The 14042-nt window shown below is 43.2% G+C and overlaps 1 protein-coding gene across 1 annotated transcript; it reads left to right on the top strand.

Annotated features, from left to right (window-relative positions):
• Positions 1 to 2821: 2821 nt before the first annotated feature.
• LOC132888054 (uncharacterized) lies at positions 2822 to 13029 on the top strand. The gene is made up of 2 exons (XM_060923981.1): positions 2822 to 2955; positions 11382 to 13029. The coding sequence occupies exons 1-2, from the start codon at positions 2840 to 2842 to the stop codon at positions 12349 to 12351; spliced, it is 1086 nt and encodes a 361-aa protein (XP_060779964.1). The 5' UTR covers positions 2822 to 2839; the 3' UTR covers positions 12352 to 13029.
• The last annotated feature ends 1013 nt before the right edge of the window (positions 13030 to 14042 follow it).

The raw sequence follows: 14042 nt of genomic DNA, 5'->3' as shown, positions 1-14042 counted from the left end.
TTAATGGGTGATAACTCACGAGCATACTTTAATGCTTGTGCCTATTTGATTCAGGTGTTAAAATGCAGATGATAAAATGCAATTCATTTTTTTTTTAAACTGCATTACAAACGGTCTGCGTCACAGCAGTGTAGTGGTTAGCACTGTCGCCTCACAGCAAGAAGGTCCTGGGTTCGAGCCCAGTGGCCAATGAGGGCCTTTCTGTGTGGAGTTTGCATGTTCTCCCCGTGTCCGCGTGGGTTTCCTCCGGGTGCTCCGGTTTCCCCCACAGTCCAAGACATGAAGGTTAGGCTAATTGGTGGCTCTAAATTGACCGTAGGTGTGAATGTGAGTGTGAATGGTTGTTTGTCTCTGTGTGTCAGCCCTGTGATGACGTGTTGACTTGTCCAGGGTGTACCCCGCCTCTCACACATAGTCAGCTGGGATAGGCCCCAGCTTGCCTCCGACCCTGTAGAACAGGATAAGCGGCTACAGATAATGGATGGATGAATACAAATGGTCTATTCTGTTGCACTGCTGGTATGCGGTACCTGCTACTAACTTCTGGGAACTACTGAGATGCTCCATGGTCCACCATTGCTGTTTAAATAAAATAAAATAAAATAAAATAAAATAAAATAAAAGCCAATTGTTGTGAACTCTCTCTCTCTCTCTCTCTCTGGGAGGGAATACAATGTATATCAGTGTCGGTATGTTGATAACTGATGAGAATGTAGGCCTATTTAAATTTTACCTGTGTTACTGCCTGATTAGTATAGGTAATCGTATGGGGCCAAGTAAAATTAAGGATTAATTTCATGAGTGATTTCGAAGTTTTGAAAATTGCCCGAGTCGCGATGGGACTAGGGCAATTTCAAAACTTTGAAATCACGAGTGAAATTGATCCTTAATTCTACGAGGAACCATATGGTTACTTGTTTATAACATACAGGGCCAAATTCATACTTTGGAAGCCATTCAAGTTCACAACATTTGTCATTCACGTTTTCTGAACCAATCAGGGCGCGAGACTATCTTGCACGTTTGAATCAGTTTCTAAAGCTTCTTTCCGGCACGGCGACACGACACGAGGATTTTGAAAGTGGTTTACAAAATTTTATTGGAACTTCTTTACAAAAGCCTGCATTACTTTAAGAGCGTCTGGTTCGTAGTTTTCTCCATTTTCTTTCCTCACTTCTGCATAAAACTGCGATAGCACCTTGTCTAACTCACAGCATTCATATGCCACTTGAGAGACGTTTATTTGTCTTTCTGCGGCCCATTTCTTAAACACGGAAAGCCAAAAATTCTTACTTTTTTTGGTATTTTCATTTTTGCTTGCAGCTTTCAATTGGTTTAGCATTTCTTCGTCAAATGTAGCGAAACGTGGCATTGCTGAGTCAGCAGAGTCAGCCATTTTGTAATAATAATAATAATAATAATAATAATAATAATAAGTTAAATTTATATAGCGCCTTTCAAAAAACCCAAGGACGCTTTACAATTATAAACAAGAAAAAATAAATTTAAAAAAATATAATAAAAAATAATGGCGGCACGGTGGTGTAGTGGTTAGCGCTGTCGCCTCACAGCAAGAAGGTCCGGGTTCAAGCCCCGTGGCCGGCGAGGGCCTTTCTGTGTGGAGTTTGCATGTTCTCCCCGTGTCCGCGTGGGTTTCCTCCGGGTGCTCCGGTTTCCCCCACAGTCCAAAGACATGCAGGTTAGGTTAACTGGTGACTCTAAATTGACCGTAGGTGTGAGTGTGAATGGTTGTCTGTGTCTATGTGTCAGCCCTGTGATGACCTGGCGACTTGTCCAGGGTGTACCCCGCCTTTCACCCGTAGTCAGCTGGGATAGGCTCCAGCTTGCCTGCGACCCTGTAGAACAGGATAAAGCAGCTAGAGATAATGAGATGAGATGAGATAATAAAAAATAAATAAATAAAAAATAAAAAGTCCACCAAGTAGGGGTCAGGATGTAATTTCTGTGGTGTAGCAGCCATAGTCCCACCAAAAGGCGCACGAAAACAAGTCCCACATCTCCAGCACCGCCGTCGTAACGCCGTCAGGAACATCGCTCGAACACCACGCCATGGATCCAAAAAGCGAGCAGAGAAGCTCCGCCACGCAGAGCGCTGGTGTGTCCCAAACCGCCTGCACAGCTGCCATGACACCACCGAGCAACATCGCTCGGAACATCATGCCCAGCATTAAAGCACAGAGCGCTGGACAACCACGATGTAAAATGAGCAACGAGCTCACTGCAGTCCATAGCTGGGAGCACAGGCATCGCCCACGGCGAACCAAGGCCTGGAGGGAACCGACGCCCAAAACTGGATCCGGAGCTACACCACAACCGGCGGACAAAACACTCAAACAAACATCAAACTACACAAACACACAGGAAAAAAAAATAGAAAAAAGAAATTAAATAAAAAAGCTCTGGTGAGAAGCGGCAGCCAGAACGCACACGACGTACTCTCAACCGGAAACGGAAAAAAAAAATTTGTTGACAAAATTTGCTAATTTTTGTAACCGTAACCAAGCAACGAACTAGCCAATAGCATTTCAGAAATACAGCCCCGTGTTAAGGAAAAAAAGCCCTCCTTGATTGACCAATCAGAATTGAGTAATTTGGCCCTATGTATTATAAATATAGTTAAACAACATAATTAATTTATATGATGCTTTAAAAACTGCCGATATCTTGGCAAACCAGCCCAGTTTTCTCCACCCGCTAAAACTCATTTTCTCAACCAATTTCATCTGATGACTTTTGTACTGGCGAGTTAACACGGAAGTGAGACGGCGAACACTAATCACGTCATTTCCGGTCTCAGCTTTGTTTGGGTGAAAGAAACATGGATGTCTCTTCTAAAACTTGCCTCTTGTTTGCTCTGTCCGAGCACAGAAAGCTTATGAATAGATTCTTAGTCCATGTCAATGAAGAGGTGGAAGAACAAAAAAAGCGCACAAGGTATTTTTTAATTGTTTTTTTTTAATGTACTGTGCTTTTAAAGCACGTTTTGTCTGTTTTGGTAACAATAATACAAACCTCCCACTTGACCCACCAAGACATGAAAAAACCCGCATCAGAAAAATGTAAAGAGTCATGTCAGTGATCTGTCAGGATTTATCCAAATCCCATTTATTGCCCATAAGTCAGCCCTGTCAATAACTGGTTTCAGCTCCATCCGAGGTAATGTGACTGCTTTTTAGCATATGCATGGACTATGTTTTCACGATTTTCTCCAGATCTAGGACGAGTTTTAGAGTGATAAGAGGCAAACAAGCAATGTTTTGTTATATAAATATATTAAATTTATGATTCTGCAAGATTAATAGGGGAGAGCGGGAGACTTGGGACGATTAGATTAGATTAGATTAGATTAGATAGAACTTTATTGAAGGACTCCCTAAAGTGAATGACGCATGAAATGGAATGACAGGTAGTAAATTTGAACAATAAATGGTCCCTTGTCATTCAGATTCTTACAAATGGAATAACGATTGAAATCTTTAGTTTTAGACCTCCCTAGGATAAGATAAGTGGGTGCTTGGTGGGATATCAGCTTTTACAAATGGAATGACAGGGTTTCTATATGTATTGACTTACTTTGAGCTAATGTTGTCAGTGATATCACCTTTTACAAATGGAATGATAAGGTTTCTAGGTGGAATGACATACTTTGAGGCAATGTTATCAGTGATATCAAATTAACAAATGGAATGACATTGTTTCTAGGGTTAGGGTTAGGTTATAGGTGATATCACTGATAACATTGCCTCAAAGTATGTCATTCCACCTAAAAACACTGTCATTCCATTTGTAAAAGGGGATATCACTGATAACATTAGCTTAAAGTATGTCATTCCACCTGGAAACGCTGTCATTCCATTTGTAAAAGGTGATATCACTGATAACATGACCTAAAAGTATGTCATTCCACTTAGAAACAATGTCATTCCATTTCATGAGCTGAAAGCATGTCATTCCACCTACATTTCAATCGTTATTCCATTTATAAGAATCTGAATGACAAGGGGGCGGCACGGTGGTGTAGTGGTTAGCGCTGTCGCCTCACAGCAAGAAGGTCCTGGGTTCGAGCCCCGGGGCCGGCGAGGGCCTTTCTGTGCGGAGTTTGCATGTTCTCCCCGTGTCCGCGTGGGTTTCCTCCGGGTGCTCCGGTTTCCCCCACAGTCCAAAGACATGCAGGTTAGGTTAACTGGTGACTCTAAATTGACCGTAGGTGTGAATGTGAGTGTGAATGGTTGTCTGTGTCTATGTGTCAGCCCTGTGATGACCTGGCGACTTGTCCAGGGTGTACCCCGCCTTTCGCCCGTAGTCAGCTGGGATAGGCTCCAGCTTGCCTGCGACCCTGTAGAACAGGATAAAGCGGCTAGAGATAATGAGATGAGATGAATGACAAGGGACCATTTATTGTTCAAGTCACTAGCTGTCATTTGTCATTCCATTTCATGTGTCATTCACTTTAGGGAGTCCCCTTTATTGATCCCTTTGGGTGGGTTCTCTCAGGGAAATTAAAATTCCAGTAGCATCAGTACAGGATAAACAGAGAATAGAAATGGAGGAAAAAACTTCTAGATAAATTACATTAAATTAGGTATTTGCATATATAAATATAAATAAGATATGGGGAAGGGCCACCCGAAGAGATATTGCACTTTATATTGCACATTGTCCGGTATTGTTTATTGTCAGGCTAGGCTACTGCTCCTTCCCGTCCTCTGTCCTTCTGTTACCCCTCCTCTATGGAATCAATTTTGTGCCAAAATGTTCATACAATACTTTTGAAATATCAAACAAAAACGACAAATCAAAATACAAAAAAAAAAGTCAATTTTTTTTAGACTGGCAAACAAATTATTCGTGTAATCGTGCAAAATATCAGTCTATTACTCTTCAGAAACCTTTTATTTTTGTTCCGCGTCTTTCTCAGTTTTGTTTGACGTAATTTATTTTGGTTGCGATTCCAGCTTTCTCGTTTGCGCTCCCTGACTTTTTGCTTGCAGTTTTGGCACAAACTTCACGTGTGGGTGGGCTGTCCAGGAACGCATTCCCATTGGGTAACTTGTGTTTGACTGACAGCTACGCTCAGCCATTCCCCCGGAGGCTGTTGCGGCCATTTCCTACTCGGATTCTGGCGGACTGTTTGACGAGTGACCGATCCATTGACGGTAAACAAGCTAGGGCGTAATTTTGGGTAGGGACGCTAGGGACGTGTCCCTACTAATATTCAGCCGCTACTGTGTAATCACAATCAATAAAACCGATGTCCTAACCTGAGCAATGATTATGTGGCACACAAAGGGTTAAATGTATGACACTGCTAATAATCCCCCCTCTAACGTAGATATCATTCTCTGATTAGCTACCTGTTTCTCGCTAACTTACATGGTTGGCTATCCCAGCTGTCACTCCATCTGCTGTAAAAGCAGTACACTTCCCACAGCAGCCGTGAGTACCCGCCTATCAACCCCCCGTATCTCACACGTACACACCTGACCTACCCCACGCACACCCCACTCTCCGTCAGCCTATAAATTGAGCTGGACTTCGATGTCCATGCATGCTTGCCCTACGACTCGCATGCTGACTTGAGTATCATGGATGACGGCCCCCCTCCCAAGAAACGAGACATTCGTTCATTCTTCTTCAAAGTCAAGAATGTAAGTGCAGGGTTTCCGTCGAGCTTTAAAAACTCAACAAAATCCTTTTGATGTATGGAAACCCTTCATAAAAGTATTGCTGCAGCTCCTTAGGCAGGTTTAGCAACATGACAGGATGCATCAGAGCTAGGCTACTGCAGAGAAAAGGAATGCTGGAGCAATGTAACTTGGTGTTAGATAATATCCTCAATGAATGAATGTTAAATTTATAGACCTAATGGTTCTTTCAAATAGGAGCAACCAGTGTAAACTAATTTGCTTGTGTTTATGCTTGAGTATCAGTAACCAACACATTTACATTTCATTTATGTGTACTTACATGTTACAGTCTTGATCCGTTAATTGACAGTATGTTGCACTTTTGCAGCCCTTAACATCCTGCATGAGTAAAGCTGAGAACCCTGAAGTTGCCTCCTTGACATTACATGACGTTATATTTAGCTGACGCTTTTATCCAAAGCAACTTACTGTTACTATTTTGGTACAGGGTATTGGTTACAGTCAAGGGCACTTTAGCCATGGATGGAGATGTAGGGAGAGGCAAGGGTGGGATTTGAACCTGCAACCCTGGGATCCAAAGACCAACTCCCTAACCATTAGGCTACGGCTGTCCTTGTTAACCTGTAAGATCTGCATGACATGAAATTATGATTGCTAATGGAAAAAAAAAAACACCTTTCGGAAGCTCTGCCTTGGATCACTTTTGTGTCCCCACCAATGTCAAAATCAAAGTTACTCCCTTGTAAACAAGGATCGAGTGGACTTCAGTGGCAACTATGATATTGAATTAATTCAACAAAGTGTAAGTACGGGACAAATGTGTTGTATGTGTTGCAGTAGTACACATTATGCAGGTGTTTCGTGGCAAGTCAAATGTTAGACTGAGCTCCACTACCCAATATATAGCTGTCTTGCTAACGTTAAACACGCCTGCATAATGCGCACTACTGCAACACGTACAACACATTTGTCCCGCACTTACACTTTGTTGAATTAATTCAATATCATAGTCGCCACTGAAGTCCACTCGATCCTTGTTTACCGTCAATGGATCGGTCACTCGTCAAACAGTCCGCCAGAATCCGAGTAGGAAATGGCCGCAACAGCCTCCGGGGGAATGGCTGAGCGTAGCTGTCAGTCAAACACAAGTTACCCAATGGGAATGCGTTCCTGGACAGCCCACCCACACATGAAGTTTGTGCCAAAACTGCAAGCAAAAAGTCAGGGAGCGCAAACGAGAAAGCTGGAATCGCAACCAAAATAAATTACGTCAAAAAAACTGAGAAAGACGCGGAACAAAAATAAAAGGTTTCTGAAGAGTAATAGACTGATATTTTGCACGATTACACGAATAATTTGTTTGCCAGTCTAAAAAAATTGACTTTTTCATTTTTGTATTTTGATTTGTCATTTTTGTTTGATATTTCAAAAGTATTGTATGAACATTTTGGCACAAAATTGATTCCATACGCCTCCCCCCCAGAGAGGAGTTGTACAGTCTGATGGCGTGAGGGACAAAGGAGTTTTTGAGTCTGTTTGTCCTGCACTTGGGAAGGAGCATTCTGTCACTGAACAGACTCCTGTGGTTGCTGATGACGGTGTGCAGAGGGTGACTGGCATCGTCCATGATGTTCGGTATTTTGTCCATAGTCCTCTTCTCTGCCACCGTCACCAGAGAAGACGACTATGGACAAAATACTGAACCAGTGTGTATTCCCATAAATTAATTTCAACCAGTCGGGTTTCTAATTACATCAGAAATTAGATGTTGCCCCTGAGAGTAACCTACTTCCTTTTGGGGCCACGAAGCTGGACACTGCAGTAAGATTTGTGCAGTTCAATATTTTTATCAACCAAAACTTGTATAGAGTGTTTCACGTGATGTCATCAAACCAGAAGTTGGCCATATCGGCGGCACTGGACACATCAACAGCAAAGCAATCTTCGTGAATTTTTTGATAAACTAACCAAGTAATGGTGAATTACTGCAGAGTTTTGGGTTGCCACAATCGTGAGAACCATCTGCACTTCTACCGATTTACCTAAAATAATCGAAAATCAGGGGGAGGAAACCAGAAAATTGTCAGAGGAGCGTCGTCGTCTCTGGCTTGCCAAACTAAACCAGGATCTGACTGACAAAAATCCGCACAACATAAGTGTATTCAGTTCACTTTGTATTAGGTATGAGGTTTTTTAAAAAGTTTGGATCATCTCATTATCTCTAGCCGCTTTATCCTTCTACAGGGTCGCAGGCAAGCTGGAGCCTATCCCAGCTGACTACGGGCGAAAGGCGGGGTACACCCTGGACAAGTCACCAGGTCATCACAGGGCTGACACATAGACACAGACAACCATTCACACTCACATTCACACCTACGGTCAATTTAGAGTCACCAGTTAACCTAACCTGCATGTCTTTGGACTGTGGGGGAAACCAGAGCACCCGGAGGAAACACACGGGGAGAACATGCAAACTCCACACAGAAAGGCCCTCGCCGGCCACGGGGCTCGAACCCAGGACCTTCTTGCTGTGAGGCGACAGCGTTAACCACTACACCACTGTGCCGCCCTTGGATCAATGTCTTAAAATTAAATATGACACTATATTTCTACTGTCCAGCTGTGATTTGAAAAACCATGAGTTGGCCTAGTGGTTAGCGTGCCCGCCTCTCGATCGGGAGATTGCGAGTTTTACTCACGGGTCGGGTCATACCAAAGACCATCATAAAAATGGTACCTATTGCTGTCTGGCAAGGCACACTGCAATATAGATGCGAGTGGGGAGGCAAACTCTCATGGCTACCAGAGGACCAGCCCCCCACTGTAACACTAGCTATGTAACAGGCGAGAGGCCGAGGGCTACAGAAACAGAGCTCGGCGCCGCCTAATACGACATACAGTGCGAGAAGGATTTTAGGCTAGCCGAGATGTTGCTTCTGTATGTTCTCGAGAGTAAGCTAAAGTTAAAAATCACAGTCTGCTGTCAGCTGAAGTAGGCCCACAGGGGATGTGCATTCATGATCTACAGTATATCACTGTACATGTAATGTACACAGTGCTTTCACCAGACATTTGTGACCAAATTTCCATGCTTTTTGTTCCCTGACCCAGTCACAGCACATCTGGTTATATGCTTCTTGTCCCTTGAAACTCTTCAGATCCTCAGCAGCGTATGGATTTGGCGAAAAAAATTAAGTAGTTGACGATGTCTGGGTATGTCACATCCGGCAGCAATGCATTGTCTTCACTCAGTTCTTCTCCCATTTCGTATGGTTCCAGGCCGTCGATTAACTGCAGTTTCTCCAGATAGTGGGCTCTTACACTGGGCTCTAGGCCTTCTACATACTTTCTAGCGGCTTCTGTCTTCTTATTGCAAGTTTCTTTGGCCAATGCCATTACGAAAATTGTGATTTTTCCTGTGTGAAATGCAAGCATTGTTTGTTTATGGAAATCAATACCTCCAATATAGCCGCACATCCGGGACTTTCGTGTTTTGATGGTGTCAGTGAAAACACTATTTTCTACTTTGCCTCCCCCTCCATTCTATGGTGTAATGTCTGCTGGTGAATTTGGGATTTGTTTGGCATTAAAGTATGTAGCCTAGAGCCACCTTATTATTATTTATTAATTAATTAATCTTAAATTCTGGGGGAAAATATATTTTTCTTCAAAATGGCCTGATGGGGAGAGTTGGGACAGTTCATGTTGCAGGTTTTTTTCTCATGGTTTACAAATCTAAATTTCTTTAATTTTTTTCGTTAATATGGGAGTGTACCTGCATGAGGATTAACCTTATTTCTGATCGGCTCTACTGTAGGCCTATAATAGCCTAATGTCTGTAACGATCTAAGACTAATATGTGATTTATCGAATGTCAAGGTCATTGCCCCATCAAAATAAACACTGCTCAGTGCTGTCAGACACTGAACATGTGCTGTTATAAACCATCAGTAGCATGGGTGCAGATCCCGGGGGGGACATGACCCCCCCCCCCCCCCAATTTCTGAAAAACATGAATTGTCCCCCCCAATAAAAATCCCCTAAATTATTAAAAATTGTACAAACAAATGCATTTTCAGACAAATGATTCCCTGTGGGGCGGCACGGTGGTGTAGTGGTTAGCGCTGTCGCCTCACAGCAAGAAGGTCCGGGTTCGAGCCCCGTGGCCGGCGAGGGCCTTTCTGTGCGGAGTTTGCATGTTCTCCCCGTGTCTGCGTGGGTTTCCTCCGGGTGCTCCGGTTTCCCCCACAGTCCAAAGACATGCAGGTTAGGTTAACTGGCGACTCTAAATTGACCGTAGGTGTGAGTGTGAATGGTTGTCTGTGTCTATGTGTCAGCCCTGTGATGACCTGGCGACTTGTCCAGGGTGTACCCCGCCTTTCGCCCGTAGTCAGCTGGGATAGGCTCCAGCTTGCCTGCGACCCTGTAGAACAGGATAAAGCGGCTACAGATAATGAGATGAGATGTTTCCCTGTGCAGTACTTTTTGAATGATGTGGCGAGCCTCAACGACGTTGTGATTTATGGTTGCATGGTATGAGTTGCATACGGGCAAAAAAAAAAATCACTTTTGTGTCCCCCCCCCCCACTCCTGACATCGGATCTGCACCCCTGGTCAGTAGATACACAATCCACTTGCAGGTTTTGATGGCAATATAAATTTCATAAAAATAAGATTAAATGCTTGGAAATTGCAGATTTCAGTGCCATTTATAGAAAATAAAAAATGTTTGCTGTCGTTGATCAGTCACTGATGCCCCTTTTCCACCAAAGCAGTTCCAGGGCTGGTTCGGGGCCAGTGCTTAGTTTGGAACCGGGTTTTCTGTTTCCACTGACAAAGAACTGGCTCTGGGGCCAGAAAAACCGGTTCCAGGCTAGCACCAACTCTCTGCTGGGCCAGAGGAAAGAACCGCTTACGTCAGCGGGGGGGCGGAGTTGTTAAGACCAGCAACAATAACAAGACCGCCATTTTTAAGCGACGAGAAGCAGCAGCTGTACAAACGCGAAGTCAGCCATTATTATTATTATTATTATTGTTGTTTTTGCTTCGATATTCGCACCAAGGTTTATGCAAACGTAGCGACGTAATGATGTATACAACGACGTAACTGACATATACAGCGACGTAATGACGTATACAGCGACGTAATGACGTGGCTTCCCTTAGCACCGCGAGCTATGGAAAAGCAAACTGGTTCTCAGCTGGCTCGCAAGTTGAACGAGTTGTGAACCAGCACTGGCTCCGAACCAGCCCTGGAACTGATTTGGTGGAAAAGAGGCATGTGTGGTCTCAGCCTTCAGCATCACTTCAGAAATGAACCAGCATTTGGAAGTTGGAAACTTGGAACTGATATAATGTGTTGGTACTTGTTTATTTTCAACAAGGCGGTTTTAAAATACAGACCAATATCCACTGACTGAAACTTTTGAAAAGTGTTAAACTTGTGCTGTATGGATTCCGGTTATCTTGACACTACCTGAACCTTCAGTCTTAAAATACTAATTTTGCTGCTGCTTGTAGAAATTATTCACTTTACACAAGCAAGAGTGTCCGTTTTCTTATTTGTGGTATGAATGAAAGAACTACATGTAAACGTACATATTTCATAAAGTTTAGAAATGTTTGTTTGCAATAAAAGATGTCATATTGGCAATATTTGGACATCAGAGGACACCGAACTCATTTTCTAATTATTTTTTCCCCTCCTCGTAGAATAGCAACGGCTGCTATGCTTCGCTCACCACAGAGAGTGACCCTGAAGACTGGGACAGAATGGGAAGTTATGCCAAACATGGACGATGACACTTTTTTTCAACCTTTCAGAGTCACCAAAAGACAGTTTGACTTTCTCCTGATGGTGCTGCAGCAGCAGGGGCTGAAACGGCAAAAAGCTCGAGGTCAGCCAACAGTGCCTGTAAGAATGAAGGTCTTGATGTTTCTGTGGTACATGGCGAACCAGAACGGCTTCAGAGATATCTCGGACAAATTTGATGTGTCGGAGTCAACAGCGCACAAGTCTGTTTTGGAAGTGCTTGGCATTTTATCCACTCTAGGGCCATCCTTCATCTCCTGGCCAAATGCAGGAAGAAAGAAAGCGGCCTCCGCAGCTTTCCACAAGCTATGCGGCCTTGATGGAATCATTGGGGCGATCGATGGATGCCACATCAAGATAAATCGACCAAACATAAGAGGGGGAGACTACATGAACAGTCAGTCATTTTATTCTGTCCTCCTTCAGGGGATTGTTGATGAGAGAGGTAGATTTATTGATATATTTGTTGGACCACCAGGCAAAGTTGATGATGCCAGAATGCTGAGAGCCTCCAACTTTTATGCAGACTGGCAGGAGAAAATGGGTGAATACAGTTTGCTTGGAGACAGTGCCTATACTGGGCAAGCTGACCCATTCATCATCACTCCGAAGTGTGATAACGGGGCCCTCACTGAAGAGGACCAGCTCCGAAACTCCAGAATCAGCTCTGGAAGGGCAGTCATAGACCAAGCATTTGGAAGGATGAAGTGCAAGTGGAGGCGGGTGAAAGATCTGCAGAACACCCGCCTTGAAAACGTGGTGATGATTATTATGGCAGCCTGTTTCCTCCATAACATGTGTATAGGTGACAATGAAATGTGTGAGGAGCACCCCCAAGGCTGTCCAAGGCAGGTAGATGATAATGTTTAAGCCCGGTTAACATTTGTCTTTTTTTTTTTTAAATATATGCTCAGTATACACTTAAAAGTATACTTACTGTATGTAAATGTGTTGTCTCTGGATTTGTATGCTACAGTCATTACTTTGATTTCCTTATTACATGATTTTCCCTTTGCCACAATGACGTTTGAACCTGAGGGGTAAATTGATAAACCAGACATGATTTGTTAATTTTGATTCGACAAATGAAGCGAAGTGTAAACCCTTTTGAGTTACTATGGCAACATCTGCTATTAGACAATCCCTCCCCATGTCCTATTAGTTTTGAAGCTTTAGCTTGGCATGATGAATTCTATTGGCTGCCCTGTGCTTCTGTAGTCCCGTTAAGTTCTCAGGCAGTGAAATGATAGGAACAGTTATTCTAGGAACCAAGTCCTTTAGTTTCATTAACAGTGACAAATTAAAAGAAAAAAGTTTATAGTATATTTGTTCCTGGCAGCAATAGATCACACTTCAATAAACAGGAATTTAAAAAAAAAAAATTAAGTGGATGTAGACACAGCAAAATGAGTACAATTGACTAGTGCACCTCAAGAAAATTAAGATCCTGAAAGTTCTTTTTTTTTTGGTGATTTAATTAAAGAGTAAAAGTGACAGTGGTCCAAAGTCCTCTTTTCAGATGAAAGTAAATTTAGCTTTTTTTTTTTATTTGGAAATCAAGGTCCTAGAGTCTGGAGGAAGAGTGGAGAGGCATAGAATCCAGGTGGTTTGAAGTCAAGTGTGAAGTTTCTGCAGTCTCTGTGATGATTTGGGGTGCCATGTCATCTGCTGGCATCAGTCCACTGTGTTTTATTAAGTCCAAACTCAAAGCAGCCATCTACAGGAGGTTTTTAGAGCACTTCATGCTTCCATCTGCTAACTTTGTTTTTGATGTTTAGGGCTTACAGCTCATGAAAATTAACTCCAGTATCTCACGTTAAGAATATTTCCCCAAGATCAAATCAGAAAAATTTACAATCCAGAAATGTCCAACTTCTGCAAAGCATGTTCATTCATGCACACAATACTTGGTTGGGGCTCCTTTACCCATGGAGGCAACCAGCCTGTGGCACTGCTGAGGTGTTACTGAAACCCACATTGCTTTGATTGCAGCCTTCAGCTTGTCTGGATTTTTGGGATGGACGTTTCATCTTTCTCTTGGCAACACCCCGTAGATTCTCTCTGGGATTCAGGTCAGGCGAGTTGGTTGGCCAATCAAGCACAGTAATATGGTCAGCAAACCATTTGGTAGTAGGTTTGGCACTACAGGCTGGTGCAAAGTCCTGCTGAAAAAAGAAATCAGCATCTCCATAAAACTTAGCAGATGGAAGCATGAAGTGCTCTAAAAACCTCCTGTAGATGGCTGCTTTGAGTTTGGACTTAATAAAACACGGTGGACTGACGCCAGCAGATGACATGGCACCCCAAATCATCACAGAGACTGCAGAAACTTCACACTTGACTTCAAACCACCTGGATTCTGTGCCTCTCCACTCTTCCTCCAGACTCTAGGACCTTGATTTCCAAATAAAAAAAGCTAAATTTACTTTCATCTGAAAAGAGGACTTTGGACCACTGAGCAACAATCCAGTTCTTTCCCTCCTTAGCCCAGGTAAGACGCTTTCAACATTGTCTCTGGTTCAGGAGTGGCTAGATATTAGGAATGCGACAGTTGTAGCCCC

The sequence above is a fragment of the Neoarius graeffei genome, chromosome 1, assembly GCF_027579695.1.
Source record: "Neoarius graeffei isolate fNeoGra1 chromosome 1, fNeoGra1.pri, whole genome shotgun sequence".
Taxonomy (NCBI): Eukaryota; Metazoa; Chordata; class Actinopteri; order Siluriformes; family Ariidae; genus Neoarius; species Neoarius graeffei.
Note: the sequence above shows the minus strand (reverse complement) of the source record. Positions and strands in the feature narration are given on the sequence as shown.

What these genes read in the sequence shown, in the direction of transcription:
- LOC132888054 (XM_060923981.1), top strand. Translation starts at nt 2,840, where the DNA reads ATGGATGTCTCTTCTAAAACTTGCCTCTTGTTTGCTCTGTCCGAGCAC. An exon ending in GAACAAAAAAAGCGCACAAG is followed by an intron (nt 2,956 to 11,381) that starts GTATTTTTTAAT and finishes CCCTCCTCGTAG; the next exon opens with AATAGCAACGGCTGCTATGC.